Source organism: Vombatus ursinus, unplaced genomic scaffold, assembly GCF_900497805.2.
Source record: "Vombatus ursinus unplaced genomic scaffold, bare-nosed wombat genome assembly UNPS02014821.1, whole genome shotgun sequence".
Taxonomy (NCBI): domain Eukaryota; kingdom Metazoa; phylum Chordata; class Mammalia; order Diprotodontia; family Vombatidae; genus Vombatus; species Vombatus ursinus.
In genome coordinates, this window is record NW_020954599.1 from 25,717,890 (window position 1) to 25,743,489 (window position 25,600).

Genomic DNA, 25,600 nt, shown 5'->3' on the forward strand with positions numbered 1-25,600 from the left:
TAATAGACTACAATAAGTAACAAAGAATTATCAAGAAAAGACATAAAGATTTAATCCAAGAAATGTATGACTAGTTCAAAAGAAAAGAGAAAAAGGTTGGTCACATAGCGAGAGTGAGAGGTAACTGTTGATCAATGTGCTTCACAGGGATCCATGAAGTCAAGAGAACAAGATAGTGGACTCCCTCTGGTGGATATACAAAGGGACATAGACAAAAGCTACACAGTATTGACATTCACTAAGGGGCTACAATCTCTGTGGCTGGAGGGTATACTTAGTTTGGCAAGAGCACAGATTCATTGATGTATTTAAGAGTATAAATGTAAACAATCAGTGGAGGTCATTGTGTTGGGAAAACTAGCAATACAGAGAAGTAAAAGACCTGAAATTTACTCTCAAGGATCTTACAATATATCAGAAGTTGAAAAGTCAAATGATAACAAAATAGTTAAGTAGCATTTCGGAATTATGAAATAATAAAATGGAAACAGCTAGCATCATATAGGCTTTAAGGATAGCAAAATTCTTTACATATGCTATTTCATTTGATATGAGGTTAGGTGACTTGCTCAGGGTCACACAGTTAATAACTATCTGAGGTAAGATTTTAACTGAAGTCTTCCTGACTCCAAATCCAGCACTCTTACAACGATTGTTGTTGTCATTCTCAAAGAGGACCATGCTATCAGGAAGATGATTCCATGACTAGCAAGTGAATTGTATTTGAATGAGGGATGGCCATGCAAAATCACCAGTGTCTTCCCTTCCCTTCCCTTCCCTTCCCTTCCCTTCCCTTCCCTTCCCTTCCTTCCCTTTCCTTTCTTTCCCTTCCCTATCTCATTCTATGGAAAACTCAACTCTATGTGTTTCCATGAATCTCCATGGAGCAACCACCCATCATTGTGGGGGCCTTATTCTAGGTATATTAACATTGTGTAGGTAATCAGAGTAGCAGATAGGCAGTCAACTCTTATTCTTCACTCCACCTGGGTTCAAATGCTGGTATCTGCTCTATCCAGCTATGCAAATAGTAACCTATCAACACCTCATTCCATTCAGATGTGAGCTATGTCATACCATAAATCTTCCATGGGGCAACTACTTCTCTTTGTAGGTGTCTTCTTCTAGATTATCTTAACATTAAGTACATAAGCAAAATAAGCCATCCAACTGCTATCCTTCACTTTTAATATATAATTGACCTATGGCTTTTTCTGGTCATATATCTCTAAGATAATATAATTTATCTCTTCTATACAATTCATGATTATTAATATTCTGCAATCTATTTACTTACCACATGTCTCTACTACACAGCTCTTTGAATGAAATATACCTTTAATTCTTTGGAAATTCTGGTATTCTCTGATTCAGTCAGTTAGCCAATATAAACATTTATTAAGTGCCTTCTATGTTCCAGGCACTATGCTAATATATAAATATGAACAAAAAGAAAGTCACTCCCTTCAAAGAGCTTACAATCTAATAATGGTAACAACATGCAAAAGGAAGCTGAAAAGCAGGGGGTGGGGTGGTAGCTGCGGGCATGTCAGACAGTTCCAAAGAAGACCAAAATCAGTGGAGCTGGTGGGAAATGTGGAGACCCCCTCTTTAAATAAAGGCCCTGGAGTTCATGGACCTGCCCTCTAATCATAGGGGCAAAGGGTGCCAAGAAGATGTCAGTACTAGGCAGTTTCAATCTTACAGCATGATGGGGGCAGCTAGGTGGCACAGTGGATAGAGCACCAGCCCTGAAGCCAGGAGGACCTGAGTTTAAATCCAACTTCAGACCAAACACTTGATACTTACTAGCTGTGTGACCCTGGGCAAGTCACTTAACCCCAATTGCCTGAAAAAAAAAATCTTATAGAATGATGAGACTCTCCAATGCTGGGTTTCCTGGGGAAGGGAGACATGTTGGTGAACTCCAGAGAAGCCCCAAAACAATGTAGCTGGTTGGAAATGGGTATACACAGACATACAGCATCACTAAAAGAATATTGATGTTAAAAACATTGGTTCTTTGTTCAAGTGCTTTATCCACTATGCCAATGATATGCATTCCTTATTATCTAATATCAAGCTCAGATACCCCTGGAACCCGATTCAGCAGATCTTAGGATCCTACATCTAGAATTAGAAGGGACCTCAAAGGTCATCTAATCCAACCCCCTCACTTTTTCAGTGAGGAAACTGAGACCTAAGGAGGTTTTGACTTAAGATCACACAGGTAGCAAGGAACAGAACAGAGATTTGAACCAAGATCCTCCAGCTCCAGACTCAATGATCTTTGTACCATGACATACAGAAATGCCTGATGACAAGTTACCTTAACATCTTCAAACCTGTCATCTTATCAAGTTTACTATAGCTTGTAGACTCCCAAACAATTCCTAGAATCTTAGGGACCAATCTGGAAATAGCCAAGGTAACCTGAAAATATCAGCAGGTCCCTGGGATTCTCTAAGCAGCCCCCAAATCAGTCTAAATTTTTAAATTCTGAGCAGAAGAAACAAGTTGTTTGGTAACTGGATAAGCATCCACTAAGACATGTCTCAAATAGTTCCATTGGGCTTACATACCCTATTTCTTAGAAAAGGGCCACAAAGACCCACTGCTTATATTTCAGATTCCTACGCAATGTCCATAACAGCTAATAGTATGTCTATGTTGTTCAAAGACCAAAGGCATTATCTGTAGTGCCAATTAAATTTTGGGAACTAGAATCCTATGGAAGGCTTCATCCACATGAGACCAAGTGTGAAAAATGCACATACACTCATACATCAAAAGGAGTTGCTCAAATTTTGAAAAATACTTTGTTCAATAATTGGGAAACTGCTTTATTTTAATTTTGGTTAGTCCAAAGTCATGAAGGCCTGGATGCTTAGAGGAAGTAAAAAGTATACCATTACTAAAATAGCAGATCAGTAATCATAGAAGATAAAGAATGGACAGATTTTCCCTGGCAATATGATGCCAATCATGAACTCAACAAGACTTTTTAGATTGTATAAGCCAGAGAAATTGTGATTTTGTTCATTATGTTTAGAATATTTTTAAATGGTGAACTGCAAACATTATCTTCAGAAACAATCAATTGTATGCTGATTTATGAGAATAAGGGTTCTCAATCTGGAGTTGGGAAAATTCAAAGATAGATAGATAGATAAATAGATGGATAGATAAATATTGATAACTATTTCAATATAATTGGTTTTCTTTGTACTCATGTTTTATGTATTTTAAATCATTATTCTGAGGAGGATTCCACAAGCTTCATTAGACTGCCAAAGAGGACCATCAGAGAGAGAGAGAGACACACACACACACACACACACACACACACACACACACAGAGACAGAGACAAGACAGAGAAAGAAAGAGAGAGAGAGAGAGAGAGAGAGAGAGAGAGTTAAGAACTCTGGAGCTTATAAGATAAAAGATTTATAACTGGAAGAGACCTTAGAGGAAACCGAAGTCTTACTCTGGGTCACATGGTGGTTTTGAAACAACACAGAGATTTGAACTCTGATTCCAAAGCAATTGATGTTCTCGTTGTTTCAAGCTATCTTTCATATATATATGAGGATTGTCATTTTCTTGGAGTGTTCAGAACATCATTTATTTTTTCAGATTCAGTATTTGCCCTTGAGCTAACAGGAGCCCCTATACACATTGTGCTGATGCCTTACTGTCTTAGCAACCTAAAATCCTGCAAAACATTGGGGATAGGCCTGGGGAAGCCCATAAGCTATATCCTTTTATCGTGTTTTGTAGATTTGTCCATGTTTGATAGACTTTGACTATCACTAAACTAACCTGAAAAATGAGCATCTCAGAATGCAAAATTAGCACATATTTATGGACCCCAAAAGCAATCTAGCCTCTTGGGGGCCAATCTGAATAATAGGTAAGAAAATTACCTCTGATCTGTGATATTTCAAATTCAGGTATAACAACATCAACATGATACATGTGGGAGTAAATGAGTAGGATTTAATTGGGAAGATTTAACTGTTGATTATTTTTTTTTCTCCTAAATGAGTTGAAGGATTATATATTTAGAATTGGTCATATAGAGTTGGTCTAAACCCCTAAGTTTACAGATGAGGTTAACTGAAGCCCAGAGAGGTTAAACTATATGAGCAAAGATCACACTATTATTAAGTATCAGAGGCAGCATTCAGACTCAGATCATCTGATTCCAAGTCCAGTTCTCTATGTAATAAAGAGCCTATAGATACATTCCTTTTCATTGTTTACCACCAGCCCCTATTTTTGCCAGCAGATAAAATACAGAGATTGGTATGAATGTCAAAGGAACAAAATAAAGAGATTTTTCAAGGTTCATTGTTAGAATTCAAGTGATCCCTCTCAAGATTGTTATTTGGACCATTCTGTAGATTGCCCTAAAGAAGCTCAGTTTTGTTTATGAAAGAAAAAAAAATTTCTTTGACACCTTTAATGTCTTCAGCCAACAGGAGATAAACTACTGACTTGTTTTGAGAATTATGTTCCTTTTCTAGGTACATGGATTTCTTCCCCGTGCCCTCTAATGTCACTACTGACTTTCTATTTGAGAAAAGTGCCAATTACTTCCATTCAGAGGAAGCTCCCAAGCGAGCAGCATCTCTGGTCCCCAAGGCCAAGATCATCACCATTCTCATTGACCCCTCAGACCGAGCATACTCCTGGTACCAGGTATGAATAAAAATGAAAGCTAATGTTTATATAGTGCTTTACATTTTACAATTCAATACAGGCCTTCCTTGGATTTCCTTGTGGAAATTATTCTAATGAAAGTGTAAGGAGCCCTGGCCCTGCAGTCAGAGGAAATAGGTTCAAATCCATGATTTTAGACAAGTGGCTTCATTTCCCTGGGTCTGAGCTTTCTCACCTCCAAATTTAGAGTAGGTAGCCTCTAAGATCATTTACAATTCTACATCAGAGTTCTTAACTTGGGGTCTATGAACATTTTTTGTAATGTTTTGATAACTGAGTTTCAGTAAATTGGTTTCCTTTGTAACCCTACAAATTTTGTTTTGTGAATTTAATAATATTATCCTGAGCAAGGGTACATAGGCTTTACACTACTGTCAAATGACTGTAATGACATGCACACACACAAAATGCTAAGAGCCATCCTCTAGACCTGTGACATCTTTTAAGCAGCCATTTTTGCAGGAGAAAATTTTATTATTCAACCACTATGGTAGGTCTGTAGTGTTTGAAAAAAAAGAGGCAAGGTTTTTGGTACCTATTCATATGATTCCACAAAAATATGGACAATTTTTATAAAAGATCACATTTTTTTTTCTCTTACTGAATAAATTTCCTGAAAGCAATGTAATAGAGAACATTTATTTGTCACTTAAAGGTTTACAAAGCATTTTACATTTCTTACCTCGTTTGGTCCTTACAATAATCCTATGAAAGAGATGCTATCTTTACCCTCATTTTATAGATAAGGAACTGAGGCTGAGAGAGGTTAAGTGACTTGCCCAGAGTCACTCCTAGTACTATCTAAAGCAAGATGTGAGCTCCAGATTTCCTGACTCCAATTGTGTTGCTCTATCCATTCTGCCAAGTTATTTCCAAACAGGGCTGATTTTCCATGAAGTTGGTTATCCATGAAATCTTAAAAGTACAGTACAGCTGGAAACAACCATTATGGAAACTGAGACGCAGTGAGTTTAACTTATACAGAGTCACACAATTATTAATTATCAGATGCACAAATTAGGTTCTCCAGGTTCTCTAACTCCAGAGATGCTGCATTTTTTCCACCCTCTTGTGTGTATCTTTGAATTTCTTCATTTTAAAAAATTAAAGACCTTATAATCCTTTATCTTTAATATTCCTTATCAAATCCCTGTGTAATGAGTAACTAAGTAACTTTAAAATAGAAGAGAAAGTATATTGTAAAAGTTTAAGAGACTCCTGGAGCTCAAATGGAAAGGCAGGGGCAAAATCTGAGATAACAATTCTTCATCCCTGGGAGTTTAACCTTTTGAGCTTGCTGAATCACAGCATCTCTCCCCGACAGCATGCTCTTCTTAAGCACCAGGGAGCTAACACTTTGTGCAGGTAATGCTTATCAGAGAAACAGACAGCAGGAGATGCTGCTTTCCTCTGTAACAACTTAACAGACACTCCGTGAATATATAGCACTTGGTTAGTAAACATGTTAAAGAACAACCCCACGATATTTTAATAGTTAAATGAACAAGTAAATTGAAAAGCAACTTAAATTAAATATGAACCCATTTCAGCATCTCTGAAGTCCTCATTTTTGTGATGAGAAATTTCTACCTTATGGTAAAAAAAAAAAAGTATTTAACATATCACTATCATTCCCAGCCTTGGCTAGGCAGCCCAGATGTAATCAGTATTCTATAATCTTGGGAGAAAACCTCCAGGCAGCTCTTCATTAGCATTGGTAACAGGAGATGGGGAGATTGTGTAAAATTGGAAAGTCATGGAAAAAATTCAAGATCTCATATTGTTCATTAGTCAAGGGGTAACCTCACATCATTTAAAAAAAATAAACAGAATAATTGACAAATAGCAAAGCTGACTGATTGTAATCTCAGCCCTCTCTCCAACACTTTCAACTTCTAATGAAAGTAGTAATGAGCATATAAATGACCACAAGGCAAATAACCAGAATTAAGAAGAAAATGTAAGCCTCTAAATCATTGAGATAGGAATAATTAAGGGTAGACTGAAAAATGAGCCATCAAGATTTGAAAATGATAAGCTCTTTTAAATATTATAAATAACTAAACCACGCCACAGTGGTATAGGGCAGGCCAAAGGAAGAGTAACAGCTTACATTTATAAAGCATTGTATGCCCTAGAGTGCAGACTCACACATAAGAATTCATTTAATCTGCACCAAAAATCCTGTGGTATCTGTACAGTAGAGGAAGTGCTATTATCCCCACTTTACAGATAAAGAAACTAAGGCCCAGGAAAGCAAACTCATGTGTTCATGGTCAAATAACTAGGAAGTGGCAGGACTAGGGCTCACTTAAGGGAGTATTCACATTGGTGAGGTTACAGATGCATTCAATTGTCAAATTCACAAAATACATTACCATTAGAGAGATTTAATTTGTAAACCTCATAGGATAAATGAGGGAAAAAAAATCCTGGAGATTTCTCAGGGTAGATTTAGTGTTTTCAAAGGCTTTAATATTTAGACATAATGACAAAGTGCCTTCTACTGTAACTTAGAAGTATCACAAAGTAGACAGAAAACATTTGACAGTACTTGAGGGGGGCACTGTATATAGAATAAGGGTGAGTCCCATGATTGCATTTGCATAGGGAACTCCCAAGTGAGGAAACTCCCTCTACCAATGCATATCAGTAACTTCGATTCAATTCAGTAAACATACATTAGAAACCTATTATATGCCAGGCACTGTGCTAAGTGCTGGAGATACAAAAGTCTTAGGGATACTATAGTCTTAGAGAGGTTCCTAGACTATAGGCATTGAGAGGTTAAGTGACTTGCTCAGGGTCACACCATCAGTATGAATGCATCACATCAAGGATTTGAACCTAGGTTTTCTTGACTTTGAAACTAGCCTTCAATCGATAATAACATGCTGTTTCTCACACTTAGTATATAATGCAAATGATCCCAGTCTCCTACAAGCAAACTAAGGAACTTAAAAAGCAATACATCTTTCTGAATTCATCTCCCAGGGAAATACAATTTTCCTTTGTAATATCATTCTCAAATGATATTGCTTAAAGAATCCTATCAACAGAAATTCAACATATTTACAGACAAGTCTCTACATGCCTGTGGCATGGCTTTGAAATCATTTTCCCAAGGAAATATTTTCAAAAGGCTCTTCCAGAGCAAAGGTCTTTGCTTTCCACTTTTGATCTTCTCCCAAAGATTTGCTTGTCCTTGCTTATGACTGGATTGAGATGGCTTTCATGTTCCATTTTTCTACTGTAGCATCAGCGATCACATGAAGATCCCGCAGCTCTGAAATTCAGCTTTTACCAGGTAATCACAGCTGGTCCCCGAGCTCCCTCAGAGCTGAAAGTGCTGCAGAAGAGATGCCTAGTACCTGGCTGGTATTCTACCCATATAGAAAGATGGTTAACTTATTTTCCTCCATTTCAGGTATGTTGACAAAGCATTTTACAGCATATTAACATATAATTTAGTTGATAGCTTTGCTTCTTCGTCTAAAAAAAGGAGGAATAAGGAAAGTGGAGATAGGTAGATACTTATGCTTGTTTTTTACTTTCCCAGTGATTACCATTAGTCTCAAATAACTATTTCAATATAATCAGTCTCCTGTGTAATCCTAGATATTTTATTTTATGCATTTAAAAATACTGTTCTGAGAAGGGGTCCATGAGTTTCACCAACTGCCAAAAGTGGCCATGACATACAGAAAGGTTAAGAACTTCTGTATTAAATACATCATTCTTTTCCACAGTGTTCTTTTCTAGGTTGCTACTACAACATACTTGACATGATGTGTAAATGTGCATATACATTTATGTGTATTTGTGTACATATATGTGTGAATGTGGATATATATGTATATAGCCACACAAACATGCATATTTGAAGTGTGTGTATACATACATACATACACATAGTATTCTACAAATTACTTGGGGCAAAGTTATAATAAATAACATTATTTATTATTGTTTATTATTAAATATTAAATATTATTTAAAATAATAAATTAAATTCTTTGACATATTAAATGTTCCAGTTTTTGTATTTCTTAAAGCTTTGAATGTGCAATATGTCTTCCTTTTGCTATAACCACTTCTTTTACAAAATTTGGCATCAAATTCACAAGATTTTAACATTTTGTTTTTAATCTTCCTTATGAAACTACACTTATCACATCAGATATTTTAAGTATGCCTTTGACAAATAGTCAGTTTATCCAAGTCTAGCCTTGATCATAGCCCATAGGTTTTCAATGAAGTTTAAATTAAGCCAGTTTATCTCAATCTCATGGATAAATTTCTTAACCTTTTCTTTTGTGTGGCATGGTCTTATCCCCTCTTCATATGGAAATTTCTGTAATTCTGGAACAGTATTTATCAGAGTTCATCATTCTCTCAATGAGTAAAAAATTTCAAGGCCCATTGGAAGAAAAAAAAATGTCTCAAATATTTTTGAGGATGGTTGGCTTACTATCTGATGGAAATGCCCAGATTTTATATGCTCATCAGGACTCTATCTGACAAGACTTTTGGTATAGCTTTAAATTAAGAGTGAGTTTTATCAATAAAAATTACCTTTTCCCAATTGTCAGTACTCCAGAATCTGTATTGCCATGTCCATAACAATATTTATTGTTTTTCCTTCATTGCAATGGTTAGTAGATGCTTTTTGTCTGTTTTATTTTTGTTTTGTTTTATTTTGTTTTTGTTTTCATTTTTACTGGTCTTCATACTGTTCTCCAGCTACAACAAACCTATGTCTCACTACAGAATAAACTGTAACACCTCCAGCTGCCAGGTCCCTCTGAATTGTCTTTACTTGTTTTCTTAGGATTAATTAAGCTATTTTGCAGTAATGCTTTGTTAGCATTTTACTTTTTTTTCCTTTTTCTTTTCTTTTTCAATTTGTACTTTGTGTTTCTGTAAGACTGATTCTGTTTCACTGTGGACTTGAAAGATACTTGAGATACTTGAGGACACGTCAACAGTCACTACGTTTCTATCAGTCTTTGAAGGGTGATCTTTAAGAACTACAACTTTTATAGGTTTCCTTGGGGGTAATATCCATTCTTCAAAAGCACAGAATTAAAGAGACAAAAAATGAGAGCAATGAAATGTGTATGGCATGAAATTGAGTACTGAACCAACAAAGAACTAACTGAAAATATGGAAACCATATCAATGCATATTGCTTGACACAAGGTCTGGCATTTTGAGGCAATCTAGTATAAATAGAAGCACACTTACATACACACACACACACACACACACACACACACTTACTTCCATTGCTGTCATAAAACAAAGCGAAATAAAAATTATTGCAAGTTCCAAAACATTAACACACCACTATATTTATATATAAATATTTATACACACATACTTAGACACTGATTTTCATATGCACTGTTTTCTCCACATTTCTAAATTCTTAGTCCTTTAATTTTCCTCTTTGTGCTTAGTGTTCATAGTACTTTACGGATCATAAAATACTTCTGAAATGACAATTAAATATTCTAATGTGCACTTAAACTGCATTTAGATTTGGGCAGTTTACAAACTGAATGCTGTATAATTGTAATGATCAAGTTTAGCCCCAGAAAAGAACAGAGACACTGCACTTCTCTCTTTTTTCTGAAGAAGTGAGGGACTGTGGATGCAGAGTATTGCATAGACTGTCGGACTCAGATGATACATTGGCAGGTTTGTTTAACATTTTCTCCCTCTAAAGTGCCTATTATGTATACATCATGCATAGATATCCCATATAAACCTATGGTATATCACATGGTTAGTTTTAAGTTTTCATTTTTATTTTCCCTTCTTTGTTACAAGAAATGACTCATTGGGTAGAAGAAACAGTGGGATATATTTAGAAACAAAGGTGATGATGACGATGATGAGATATATATATATATATACACATATATACACATATATATGTGTGCACACATATATATGTGTATATGTATATTTGTATGTATATATAATTTTTAAAAGATGTCAGGGTTTAGTGTACTAAAAAAATATGAATTTAAAAAATACAGGCGGGGAAGACATTTCAGTACAAAAAACTAAGATGAATTAAAGCTTCAGAGTGTCCAGAATTGAGAAAGGTCATTAACCTGCTCAGAACACATCTGGAGTTCAACCCTGAATGAAAAATTTAAAAATAAATTGACAAGTTGGAGTTAGATTGAAAGATGAACAGGATTTTTAGGGAACAAGGGTTTCTAAGTGGCACAGGAGATCGAGTACTGGCCCTGAAGTCAGAAAGATTCATCTTCCTGAGTTCAAACATGACCTCAGACATTTACTAACTGTGTGATCCTGGGCAAGTCACTTTACTCTGTTTGTTTCATCTTTTTCATCCTTAAAATGAGCTGGAGAAGGAAATAGCAAACCACTCCAGGATCTTTGCCAAGAAAACCCCAAATGGAGTCATGAGGAAAATGGCCTGAAACAACTGAACAAAAGGGACAATGACAGTCAAAAAGTACTTAAAGAGATTGGGGGCGTTTAGCCCAGAACAGATGATTCTTGGAGATGGAGGAGACAATTTCTTTGTCTTAAAGTATTTGAAGTCCTGACAAGTGAAACAGGATTTAAGTTCTGCTTATTCCCAGAGGGTAGGAATAGAAACAATTGTGGGAAGTGAACAGAGGCAGATTTAGGCTCCACATAAGGAATTACATTCTCAAAGTGAGACTTTACTGAAAGAAAATGGGTTATGCTTCAAGACTTTCTCTGTCACTGGAAACCATCTAGCAAAGTCAAGATGGCGATTTGTCAGAGATGTTCTAAACCATTGGATTCAATGATCTCTTAGGTTCCTTCCAACACTGACTTTCTGTGATTCTGATAGTAAAATTGGTCATTAATAAAGATACTAAGTAAGATGATCTTGCAGCAATATACGGAGACCTTCATTGGACTATGACGCTTCACTTACTAGAAATGAATTTATCATACAAGTTTTTCATTTCTAAGCTCAAGTAGCAGATGTTTTGTTTAAACAGATTGTCTATTATTTTTGTTTTGTTCTCTTCCCTCCTTGGCTCCCCCCACATTCAGTTACTGATTATTGATGGGCAGCAGTTAAGAACTGACCCTGCTACTGTGATGGATGATGTGCAAAAGTTCCTGGGAGTCTCTTCTCATTATAATTATTCTGAAGCTTTAACGTAAGTATATTTGTTACCTAACTTGCTTCATTTTTAGCTGTAAACTAATTTGGAAGTAATTATAGTGTGGTGCTACTGGTAAACAGTTGGTTGTTTCTTTCCATGCTAATGATTAGGTAGCTAGGTACATTAGATTAGGTAGTGCAATGGATATAGTACCGGGCCTGGAACCAGGATAACCAAATTCAAATCAGTCCTTAAATACTTATTATCTCTGTCACCTTGAATAAGTCATTCAACCTCAATTTCCTCAACTGTAAAATGGGGATAACAATAGTACCTGCCTCCTAAGATTGTTGTGAGAATCAAGTGAGATATTTGTAAAGTGCTTAGAATAGTGCCTGAACACAATCAGCACATAGTAGGTGCTATATAAATGCTAGTTATTATTTTTTTATGTTAATAACCATTGAGGGAAAAGTGGGACATACATTTTAATACTGAATTAGACTTCAGAAGCTCTGAGTTACTATTCCTAACTATCCCTGTAATTATTTTTAACTATCTCCCCCTCCCACTTGTCCTCTTCATAAGAGACTATTTGCCCCATCATTAATCCCCAAGGGTCCTGGGGCCTTTATATCTATCCTGCTTCTTTCCCTGCCTATAAACTACCTGCCTTTTCCATCTGCTGTGACCTGAACAGGCACATAAAGCCTTTTTAATGTGTTGTCTACTCCAATTAGAATGTGAACTCCTTGAAACTCAATTTTCTGTTTGTATCCCCCAAGCAACATAGTGATTAACATGTAGTAAGTGCTAAATAAATGATTTTCTATCCCATCCCATTCCAGGTATAGATTGGGGAAACAATCATTGTCAAGGGAGGGCAAAAACAGGAAGGGAAAATAAAAATGAAACCTAAAATCAACCGTGAGTTCTGAGCAATATACCATATGTTTATTTGTTATTTCTATATATGATGTACACATAGTAGGCACTTAAAAAAATAAACAATGAATCTCTAACAGTTGTGATATATCTGGTTTCAATACTAAGGTAGAATGCATGCTTTCTGGAGACACCAAAAATATGTTTCATTTTTCTATAACAGTCCATCATAAGTGATCAATAAGAAACTTTACAACAATATTACCATACTTTCTTAGGGATCCTCTCTGATTTCTCTTGAGTAAACATTTATTATACAAAGGACTATACTAGGTACTGGGGATAGAAAGACAAAAATGGGATAGTCCTTGCCCTCAGGGATCTATTATTCTATTGTGAGTATTAAAAAAAAAATGTTTATACACACACACACACACACACACACACACACATCCCAATAATTTTAGGAAGGAGAAGGCTCTAAAAACTTGTGGAATCAGAAAAGAGTTTTGTGTAGTTGTCCCTTACATTGATCTAACAATTCTAAGAGATGGCGTAAAGGAGCATTCAATTGCAGGGGAGAAGGGCAAGCAATGTAAAAACAGAGAAATAGGATATGAAATGTTGTCCTGATGTAAAATTTAGTGGACTAATTTGGAAGGAAGGTACAGTGTGTGAAGAGGAGTAATAAAAAATGAATCCAGAAAAAAAATAGGTTTATATTTATCTTTGTGGCGATGGAGATTTTCAGATTTGAGATGAGACATGATTGTTCCCAAAAAACCTTTCAATGAAGAGAAAATGAATACCTGTTGAATGTATGTTATATAAAATCAACTGCTGTCTTCATTCAGAGACAACTAAATAGGTCAGTGGTTAGAACATTGAATCTGGAGTCAGGACAACCAGTACTCAAATCCAGCCTCAGATATTAACAACTGTGTGTCCAACTGGGCAAGTCTCTCTATCTGCCTCTGTTTTCATATCAGAAAAATGGAAACAATAATAACACATAATGTTATTAAGTATTGTAATTATAATAATTATAATACCATTATAAAATAATAATGATATTTCCAGGGTTACTGTAGTGATGATTGCAAGGACTGTATTGATAAAATGCTCTATAAACCTTAAAGTGCTATATAATGCCACCTTTCATTATTAATTCAGAAATTTATTTGCCAATATCATTTTCGAAATCCTTCGCCACATTCCTATTTTTTTGCTATTTTGAATTTTATTTTTATACAGAATCAATAATATTTGATGTAGCCATATTAAATTGCTTTCCTATTTCAAACCAGGGGGAAAATCCCCCAGATTTTGTCAGTTTTCACCCTGTTGAAGAAATAGAATTTTTTTAAATTTCTGAATTGATCTCTCTCTCCATCTCTCCCCATAATGTGTGTGTGCACATATATATATATATATAAAATATATCCATATATATCCATATATATATTATCCTCTGTATGCATCAGGGAAAGATTGGTTCAGTAGTTTTTACAAGAAATCCAAATTTCCAAGAATTCCAAAATTCCACCTGATTTTTATCACCAATTCATTAGAAATTATTTTGTGTTCTTTTTAGGCATTAGTACTGGGGTGGTAGAGGAAAGATGCTGAATTTTTTACATTTCCCTAGTGATCTTCTTAAGAAATGTTGCAATATCTTCAATTTTTAATTTTTCTGCTCTTGTTTTCCTAAAATGTATTTAATTTTTAGTCACAATAAATTTCATTTTATTCACTTAGTTGTATATAATGAAACTAAAAATGAAATAGTTGTTGAGTAGGTTTGAAAATATTTCTCACTGTTTGAAGATTTTCAGTGTAGTGGAATGCATTGTAACAGGCTTTAACAAGTAATAAAATAACTTGGTGTGCTCAAAAAATATTTAAGTATAAATGTACATATACATACATATACATAATATATATGTATATATGTGTGTATATACATCATATACATGCATGCATATATACATACATATATATATATATATATATATATATATATACACACACACACACACACACACATACACACACACATAAAGGCATACAGAGGTTAAGTGATCTGCCCAGGGTTACACAGCTAATAAGGATTGTGTCCTTTTCTCTGTAGACTCTCTCTACTTTACTTGCAACACATGCTGACACATGGGCTGCAATTATCTTCCTGGTGTTCTTTGTTTTTACTCATCCAAAGTATTACAAGGCAAGATGAACAACTGTGCCACGGTATCAGGTTTCTCGTTTTCCTTATGCACTAGATAAAAACAGTTCTGTGAGCTCCTTAACTTGCTTCCCCAAGGAGAACCTGTGAAAATCATCCTTCCTTTTAACACCAAGTTATGTGTTTCTTCTGGTTTCATTTGTCAGTCAACAAGTATTTATTAAGTGTTTATCATGCTTCAGGCACTGTGTTCAGTTCTGCGAATACAAAGAAAGGTTCAAAACAAAAACCCCAATACATTCCCTCAAGGAGCTGACATAGAGTATAACTGGAAGGTAATCTCAGAGGAAAGGGACTATGGAGGGGGTAAAGGAATGGCAGAAAAGCTTCTTACCAAGGTTGAGATTTGAGCAGATCTATGAAGGGAGTCAGGGAAGTGAGGAGTCACAGGTGAGAAGGGAGAACATTCCAGGCATGGGGGACAGACAACAAAAACGCATAGAGTAGGATGATGGAGTGCCATGTATAAAGAATACCAAGTGGGCCAATATGACTGGATGACACGTGAATGGAAAAGAGAAAAGAAAGCACAAGAAAGCTGGACAGGTAGGAAGTGGCCAGATTTTGGGATTTTTAAATGCTAGAAGATGATTTTCTATTTGATCTTAGAGGTGATAGGGAATCTCTGGGGTTTAGAATGTCAATATTGGTCTAACTCAGTTCCTCCATTACTGTGTGAACATGTTGATCATTTTACAAAGATATCAAATTTTGAATATAAATAGTTTAGCTGTTCTGTTAATTTTAAACAACCAACAAAACAAAACAAAACAAAAAAACCATTTAAAGTACACATCCACATGCCTCCAACATTGTATCTCCTTAGTGGCTTCTGAGGAGGACGGAAGAGTATTGTAAATAGATGTGTGAGGTGAATTTACCTTCATTTCTCAGTTTCCTGTGTCTGAATCAAAAGGCAAGTATCCATCTCTATAACCCATGGATCTGACTCAGAAGAAAATTTGTTGTTTTCTGAAAAGTTATGAACCAAGCTTTAAAATAAATTGAAAAAGGTGTACTATTGGATACCCCTATCTTATTTCTCAGTATGAAACTTTCCCTGTATTCAATACTGTATATGAATAGATCTCATCACCTTCATGGTAGCATTTTTCTTATATAAACCTGGGAAGTGGGAGGAAAATAAAGGTTTCTTTGACTTTCAAGGTCTTCTGTGGTAAGTAATGGGTCAGAATAATACCTGAAAAACATAATTTCCTCTTTGTGTGATTCATACATGAAGAGTGGATTGAGAGACCTAAGACTCTGGAAATTTAAACTCCATTTGTGGCCTTCCTTTTGATTTGGTTGTTACATTTGACCTCTTATTTCTGTAAGCTTGCAGATCTCTCCCAGTGTTTTTAGCATTGGTACTGACTCAGGTACACACCTGTAAGTATTTAACATTCACTTGACCTTTAAAAAAAAAAGAAAAGAAAAACTAAATGGTTGTAGTTTTAAATTGGAAATTCAAGTCTTTATTTTGACTTTCCAAGAATCTTAGGAAAGAAGTTTTTCCTTTTTTTTTTTAAAGGGAAAAAAAGTCTCCATTTAGTGCTTTCAAATTGGCTGTTGTTTGGTCTTAGGTTTTTTTGTTTTGTTTTGTTTTTGTTTTGTTTTTTTCAGACACCCTATAACAAAACAGTAAGTTGGAGTCGAGGATTCTATAAAGATAATCTATTTTTTTAAGAGCATGATCTTTGACCCACGTACTACGCATCTGTCTCCTATCTAACTGCCTCGAGCCTATTTTTCATTCATCTCTTTTGCCAAGAAAAGGAGACATAAACTTAAGAGAATAAAGATCAAAACTACTTGTTCCATACAAGAAATTGTAGGTCAGTCGGCAGTTGGGTCATGCCCAGCTGAAAATGCCCATTATGTGATTTTTTTCAACTGCCTGGTATTCAGTGGGTTGAATAGTACTGGAATACCTGCACAGACAGAAAGCACAGCGTCCTTTTCAGTGGGTGTGTCTGAAATGTCCACCCTGCTGGTACAGATAAATACAACTCCATTTGGTTCCCTTTTTTATATCCCTTCGTCAATCATGGGTCTGTCCAATATACCTTAGAGATGGCGAGTGGGTCATATCTTGTAGATGTCTAGAAGGTTAGTATTATTGCCTTCTGTCAGAATTGTTATCCTTTCATCTCAGCGTGCCACTTTCCATTTTGTTTGACTCTTGCCTTCCCCCTTGATAGGTAGCTGTTCTTGGTTATGTAATTCTGATTTGGTAATAGTGTATTGTCTTTGGAAATGCTTAGAATGGCTGTCAGTACATATTCTTAAGATAATGTTTTATACACAAGATGATAAAGCACCTAATATATAGATTCAATATCAATTGACTATTGTCAGAAGTAAAAGGTTAAAGATTCTTAAGAGAAATTCAGTAAATTAGTCAATAGCTTCTGATGCTTTCTCATTTGCCCTTTTTTGGGGGGGGCAAGATAATTTCATTTGTGAAATTTTTTCTCCATTGTTTGGGAGCTTTCTTCACCTTGAGAACTGAGCTCAAAGTTCTTAAATTAGTATTTCTTTGATGAAAACCTAGTCTCCTTCTGACATTTGAGGTAGAACTGCCAGGCTTCTAGGTATTATAGTTCTCTGCTACCATGAATTAAAGCCTTTCTGCTAACATTATGGGTTTGAAATTGACCAAGAGTCAGTGAATGCCTCTCAAATTCCAAACTGCTTCTGCAGAGGTCAGAACAATTAATGAAACTTTTATCTGTACCAAAAATGGGACATGAAAAAACAAGTGGGACAGTGTTAAGAAGGGAAAGAAACCATGTATACTTTTTGAAAAAAAAGTCACTACCACAACTTTAAGTTATAAACTATAACTTATGAGACAAAAATCTCTGTACAAGCAGGGAAGTATTGTTTAAGTGTGTACCCTTCTGTCTTAACCGGGTCTTAGTTTCACATATGGTAAGTGGATATCTCAGAACTTGAGGGATCTGATAATAATTCCTTCAATAATAATAATAAAAAAAAACATTCAAATACCCCAACAAAAGCAATCTACCAGGTGGTATGAAGCAGTCCACAGGAAGGTAAAAACAGATAAGAGCATTTGGTAAGGAAGTTCCCTGGAGTCTCAGGAAATCCTTTCCTAAAACTATTTATATATCCTCCTTGCCCAAAGAACCCACAGGGGACCCTAGGGCAGTTACCTGGGAATAAAGTTAATTCAAACTTCCCCAGGTTTGCTCCTCAGAGTCTTGGTTTACAACAGCAGTGATTCGTGGTATGGGAAAGATAACTCAAGGCATTCTAGTTCCATTAATGTCTTGGCCCCCAGTATATCCCTTTTTCCTACTCATGAAGGTCAATTCAGTAGTTCAGCATAGTCTGCTCTGCTAGGGGATGGGATTCAGAAGGTCACCTTTTGTAACCAGTACTGACAGAAACAATCCTTACTGTAGTATATTCAATATTCAGGCAGAGAGGTGGCACAGTGGATACAGTGCCAGGCCTGGAGTCAGGAAGGCTTATCTTCCTGAGTTCAAATCTGGCCTCAGACACCAGCTGGTAACCCTGTTTGCCTCAGTTTCCTCATCTGTAAAACAAGCTAGAGAAGGAAATGGCAAACCATTCCATTATCTTTGCCAAGAAAACCACAAATGGGGTCAAGAAGAGTCAGACACAACTGAAATGACTAAACAACAACATTCAATACTCATCATTAGCCTCAGAATTTTCATCAGAATTTATTCTCTAGTAGTAAGATTTCTTTAGCACAGCCAAAGCAGAAAATTTGTCTCCCTAAGGGCCATTTTGGTGTGAAATCATATGGTTCTAGAAGTTTTAATACTGGCTCCCTGTGTTGACCTATTTTTCTTAGTATATATTACTCTCCTTCCTGCACTCTACGGTCTAGCCAAACTCACCTTGCTTTCCCTTACACATGATGCAATGCTCCATTGCCTGTCTCCATGCACTGCTCTGGCTTTCATTCATGCCTAGAATTTATTATGCTTCTTACTTTCAACTCTTACAGTCTCTTATTTTGTTTAACACTCAACTTAAGAACTACCTTCTAGCCCTCCCTGCTTGAAATATTGGCCAGCGAGGGAGGTTAGGCTGACAGATCTCTTGTGCTCAGGAGTTCTGAGCTGCAGTGGTCTATACTGATCAGGGAAGGTCAATCCTAACATGGCGAGCCCTCAAAATCTAGAGGCCACCAGGAGTGAACTGCCCCAGGTCAGAATAGAGTAGGTCAAGGCTCCCATGTAATCAGAGTGAGACTGTGGCTAGCCCCTGTGGCAAGATAGGGAGATATAGTCTTAAAATTGATCGACTGATTGATTACATGGTTGTTAGGTGGTTTATTTAAGGATTAAAATGTGTTTTAGAGTTTAGATTTTCAACTTTGTTTTTTCACCTAGAGGCAAATAGGTGGTACATTAGATAGCAAACTGAACCTGGAGTCAGGAAGACTTGGATTCAAATCCAGGCTCAGACACTTTCTAGCTGTGACCCAGTTATGTGTTCTGCAAACTTTAAAATACCATATAAATACTAATTATTAATGTTGGGTTTTTTGTTATTCATGGAATCTGTTATGAAAATTATCACAAAGAATGGATGTTGTTAGTCAAATAGATTTTCTTTTTTTTTTTTGAAGTGTGTAGTAAATGCATGAGCAACATGTTAATATTTTAAATCATGGAAGCATGTTTGCCAAGACACACAGAAAAAATGAAGGAGTTGTAGTTTTATCAATATGGGGAACTCCCTAGACCAAGACTGTAGACAAGTTGTAGGGAATGTTCTAAAATACATAAGAGGTTAAATGCAAGGCATTTAACCTTGCATTTAAGATCAGTCACAGAAAAAGCAAACATCTGTCTTAGGAGAATTGGAACCTAGACCTTAATAATTCCAAGCTTGGCCAGCATTCTTTCCACTACATTTAGATACCTCTAAGGACCCAAAGATATCTAAGACGTTTTGTGCATTCTCTGAGCAACATTCACGTGATGTTTTTTTCTTCTTGCTGCTGGTGAAAAATGTCTATGCCATTTGCAATTCATCACTATTGATTTTCAGTCTTAAGACACTATGAACAAGGTATAATATTTTTATTGAAATGCTAGTTCAGCTTCAAGTCATCTCACAAATAGTTTTACCCATGTGACTAATATGAAGAGAAACATTCAATTACTTTTTCATTTTAATTTTGACGAGGGGGTTCAGTTTAACTTAGAGGAACACATCTATGAAATCAAAGAATTACAGAATTTGGAACAAAAAGGCCTTCAGTGACCATCTTGTTTAACCCATGCACAAAAGGAATCCACACTATAAGATACCCAAGTAGTGACTGTCCAACCTCAGCTTGAGACCTCCAAGGAGTGGGACCCCAAGACCTCTTATGGCAACCCATTCCACTTGTTGACAACTCCAATTGTTAGGAAGTTTTTCCTGACATCAGGCCTAAATTAACCCCTGCTACCCATTGATCCTACTTCTGCCGTCTGGGGCCAGAGAGAACAATCTAATCCAGGGGTGGGGAATCCCCTTGAGGCCACATTTGGCCCTCTAAGTCCTCAAGTGTAGCACTTCAATTGAATCCAAACTTCATAGAACAAATCCCCTTATTAAAAGGATTTGTTCTGTAAAACTTGGACTCAGTCAAAAAGCCACGCCAAGGACCTAGAAGGCCACATGTGGCCTTAAGGTCACAGGTTCTCCACCCCTCCTCCAGATGATTCTGGAATACAGAAATCATGTTCCTTAGAATCTTTTGTTTGGGCTAAACACCCACAGTTCCTTCAACTGACATGCACATGACATGGATTCAGTAAGCCTTTTCATCATCCTTTTTGTCCTCTCTGGACACTCTCCAGCTGCTCGATGTATTTTAAACTGTTTCCTGGAACTTTTCACAATACTCCAGATATGTCTAAGGTGTCAGAGTACAGGGAAACTGTCATATTCTATAGTCATCATTCCTTCATGACTTCTTATACCACATGTGTATTTCTAAGGGGAATGTTTCAGTGATGTTTATTATGGAATCAATTGACTGAGCTTAACTCTAAGGTTTTGTTTTTGTTTTTGGGGTTTTTTTTGTTTTTTTTTTTTAATCATGTATATCTGACATATGTCAGGATTCAATTTGGAAGTTAGCTAACAAAGTTATGAAGACAATTATTAAATCAATAGCAAACTTCCAAAAACAGTACTTTATTACTGCTGTCAGCATTCAACCTTGTGCCTCGGGTATTGGTTAATTTTATTTTAGAACCTTTTTCTGAATTAACAGTACTTCCATCATATATCTACCAGAAGATCTACATGATATAAATGTGGTTGCCTCATTTAATTGAATAAAGGCATAAACAAGAAGAAAGTATGCTGACATTTTGATGCTCATGGGGAAGGAGGGTTGAATAAGGTACAATTAACTTTTAGGCTATCTTATACCTTATGCAGCATGGAGACAAAAATTTAGATACATTATTTTTAGCCCTTATGATGCCATTCAGAAAGTGAACTTCGCTACTTAATTTTTCTATTATTTTAGAACTTAATAGAATGTCTTGAATATATTAGGCATTCCATTAATATTTGTTCTAATGGAATTATTTAAAATATAAAGGCCTTATCTCTGGACATTATTGCTTTGTAACTGATGGTCTTCTCAAAATTACAGAAACTACTAAGAGAAAAAGAGAGTGAGTGAGTGAGGGAGAGAGAGAGAGAGGAAGGAAAAAACAAATTACACTAAACTTAGGACAGTGACAGTAACTACTAAAAGCATTTTGTCACCCATTAGAAGCTCACCCCATTCTCCACATACCAGAAGCATTTTTTCTTCCCTTTGTTCCTAGCTCTTGGACTTGATGGATTTGTATCCAATCAGCTAATAACAATAACAGTACTAATAGCTGAATTTTACATAGTGCTTTAGTGTTGGTTAAGCATTTTGCCTATATCACTTCATTTGCTCTTGCAGGAATCCTCTGGGTAGATGTTATTATATTCCCATTTTCACGCATGAGGAAATGGAAACTGAAAGAAGTTCCATGACTTGCCCAGGGCCAAACCGTGAGTGTCTGAGGTAGACCCAGGTCTTCATGAATCCCAATTCCAAGGCTCTATCCAGGGCTTACAAAACATTTCCTTCATTGTACTCCCATGAGAAAAAATGAGTGCAAACATTTTTATCCACATTTTTCAGATGAGGAAGCTTAGACTCAACTGATTTGATAGCATACTTAGACTCAAGTGATTTGATAGCATACTTGAACAACTAATAGGAATGAGTTCTAGCTGGAACCAGACCAGTGGTTTTGTGATCAGAGCACACTTTCCACTTCTTTCCAAACTCAGTCACTAGTGAAGTAGAAATCCGGAACACAGGCACATACTCTCACCACAGGCTGCAAGCTGATGATAAAGTTCTTCTGTGTTTCAGATTTGATTCTCACAAAGGTTTCTGGTGTCAGTTGTTGGAAGAAGGTAAAACCAAATGCCTTGGGAAGAGCAAAGGAAGGAAGTACCCCCCCATGGATTCTGAGGTAAGGTGACTCTGAATCATCATGGTGAATCATCATGGCCTTTTACCTCTTCCCTACTTCCCCCATCCCAGTCATATAGTTTTAACTCATAACAGAATAAAGACTTAAAATAGCATTCTGCCTATGTCAAAGTGAAAATGATTTATCGTGACTGGTGCTTGGATGCCAACCCCCTCTGGTTGTTTAATTTCAATATTCTTCTGTTACACATCATTGAGAAAAGTTAAGGAAACCAGACAACCTGCCCTGTTAGGTCAGTAGAAGATATTGATTCTGAGGTAACTCAGAATTCCCTTCCTAAAGGAAAACTGTCTTCACCTGAAATTTTAAGGCTTAAAGTAATTAACTGCAAACCAAAAGAGGAAGTCTATTGTTGGAAGAGAAATGCCATCACAATGAAAACCAAATGAATTTTTTCAGTTCTTTTTGCTGCCTGGTAGAAAACTGCAGACATTACTGTTAGAATACTTGAAAGTATGCTCAGGTCAGGTCAAAGTGAGCTGAAAGAATCCATTCATATCCCATATAACAAACTTACCATCTAGTAATTTATAAACTAAGGAGAATGGAAGGAAATCATTATGTCTTGGTGAGGTTGTCCAACCCCTAGCAACATACCTGCAAAGACAAAAAGGGCTAATCCCCCAATAATGAGACATAATCATTGTATATCTTCAAGTTGGCTTGTTCAACAACAACAAATATTAAGATTTCCATTTATTTTATTGCCTGGCTTTTTAGGACTTAATAATATTAGTTCACTTTCTTGAAAAGCAGTAGAAATATTCAGCAAAGTCCATACACAAAAATTTGACCACATTGTGATTTTTGAAAAGGATGACCTGGGTTTAATTCCATTGATGACTATATCCTAGCTTTGTAACCCTGGACAGGTCACTTAACCTCTTGGTGCCCCAGCCAACTCTCTGACATGATTAAGTTGAAGAGCAGTTACAGATCTCCATTGCTGGAGGGCCCTTTCTCACTACAAAATCATTAATGAAATACATATAAACATATATATATATATACACACATGTGTGTTTGTTCCACGTATGTATATATTGCAACACGTATAAACATGTATTTTATAAATGCTAAAAATAAATTTTTCCAGTGTTTGCAGAAAATGTAAATATCCTTAATTTAAAAAAAAAACACTTTTCTCCATTTTTATGGAAATTGAAAATGCCTGCAATATATTTCAGGATATGGTTCTTGCTATTCCTACCTGACAGAAGAACATTGGCACATAATGTAAAGGTGATATCAGTTCAGAAAAACTTCAACACCCTCTTCTTAGCCTTAATTCTGACGTAACTTTCAGAGAAATCAATTCTCCCACGAAGATAGAAAAGGGAATATAAATATAATGAGAATAATATAAATATAATGAAAATATAAACTGGGTTTACTTGGAAAAATAAACTGGCTGATCACATGAAAATTCTGCTTAGATAGAATCTAATATTTGGAGTCACAGAGCTTCTATAGCCATGGTGTTTAATACATAGCAGGCCCTTATTAAATATTTAATTGAATCAGCATTAAAAAAAACCACAAGTAAGAAGAGACTAAAGTAGGTAATTACAGCCATACTAGATATAAAAAATTAAGTTCTATTCCATGTAGTAGTAATAGCTTACATTTCAATTAAATATATTTTATATTAAGTATTTACATCAATTATTCACATGCTAGACATTGACAAAGGCCATAAGTATGACCTTACCAAAGTAAAAAGTTCCCTTAAAATAGAAAATACTTGGGCCTGGTGAATGAAGAGAAATAGCTGATAGACTATTTATCAAAGTAGATCACTTGTTTCCCTCAGTTTCCTCATCTGTAAAATGGGAACAATAATAGCACCTACTTCTCAAGGTTGTTGTGAGGATCGAATGAGGTAATATTTGTAAAAAGCACTTAGCACAGTGCCTGGCACATAATGGGCATTAACACTGATATAAAGTGGTTGTTGTTGTTGTTGTTATTTTCAAGACCCAGGGCAACCATCATACTTGGATTAATCAGTCAATGTCCATTCGATATGTACCTACTCATAGTACTAGGTTCTGAGGAAATAAGGAAAAAAAAAATGAAACAGACTCTGCCTTAGCCTAATGAGGCATGTGAGTAGGTCTTAGTGGGAATTAAATGTCTTTTCTTTAATATGTATTTTTGATCTCTCTTCTCCGTCAACCCCAGTGTAGAACATTTCTGTCAAGCTACTATCGTGATCACAATGTGGAACTATCTAAGCTATTACACAAACTGGGGCAGCCACTGCCAGCTTGGCTAAGACAGGAGTTACAGAAAGTGAGATAGCATCAAGAGAAAAATCCCCCTGAGAATATTTCTGCCCTGCATCATTCACCATTGCTAAAGCCTCCAGAAGCTACCAAAAGGCTATTGTAACATACACCTCTTCAAAAGAGAAGAAAGAATGAAGTTCTTCTTTCCATGTGCTGGCATGTGGACTATAAAAATGTATATGTCTGTTCCAACTCTTAAGGCCTATGGCCTTTCTTTTACACCCTGTCTGGGCCTGTGGAATAGTTGTAGACTACTGTACACTCACGTGGAAGTCAATAACAACTGATACAAACATCCAAAGCAAAGCTGCAGAATGGTCCAATTTCATATTAACTATTTACACTTTTATATATCAACTAAAAGTATTGTGTCTTGTAGATTTTTTAGCCCATCGTTTGCCTGCTCACTCTTTTCTTACTATTTCACGATAAAGTGTCTTACAAAACAGAGAAAGAAACTTGACGTTATAGAACAAAAATGGCAAATGACTACCACCTTTGGTAAATGTTGGCCAAATTTTGAACCGAGTTATATGTCTTGAAAGAATTGAGAATGTTGATTTGTGCTGCATCTGGGAATGGAAGTATTAACCATGTAGTCTTATCTGCATCACAAAGGAATAGCTAAATGCTACAGCAAAAGAGAGAAAGAAAATGAAAGAGAAAGAGATAAATAATAAGAAGGAAGGAAGAAAAGAAGCAAGGAAGGATGGAAGGGAAAAAGAAAGAAAGAAAGAAAGAAAGAAAGAAAGAAAGAAAGAAAGAAA

The 25,600-nt window shown here is 36.0% G+C and overlaps 1 protein-coding gene across 2 annotated transcripts in view; it reads left to right on the forward strand.

Moving 5' to 3' along the window:
• The window catches only part of LOC114024539 (bifunctional heparan sulfate N-deacetylase/N-sulfotransferase 3), a 188,890-nt gene extending 164,044 nt beyond the window's left edge, over positions 1 to 24,846 (forward strand). The window contains exons 9-13 of one of the 2 annotated variants that reach the window (XM_027837571.1): positions 4,531 to 4,705; positions 7,983 to 8,153; positions 11,801 to 11,910; positions 22,419 to 22,521; positions 24,727 to 24,846. In XM_027837571.1, coding sequence (XP_027693372.1) covers positions 4,531 to 4,705; positions 7,983 to 8,153; positions 11,801 to 11,910; positions 22,419 to 22,521; positions 24,727 to 24,846 — 679 coding nt within the window. The remainder of the gene's footprint in view (positions 1 to 4,530; positions 4,706 to 7,982; positions 8,154 to 11,800; positions 11,911 to 22,418; positions 22,522 to 24,726) is intronic. The other variant, XM_027837573.1, reaches the window with a different exon arrangement.
• The last annotated feature ends 754 nt before the right edge of the window (positions 24,847 to 25,600 follow it).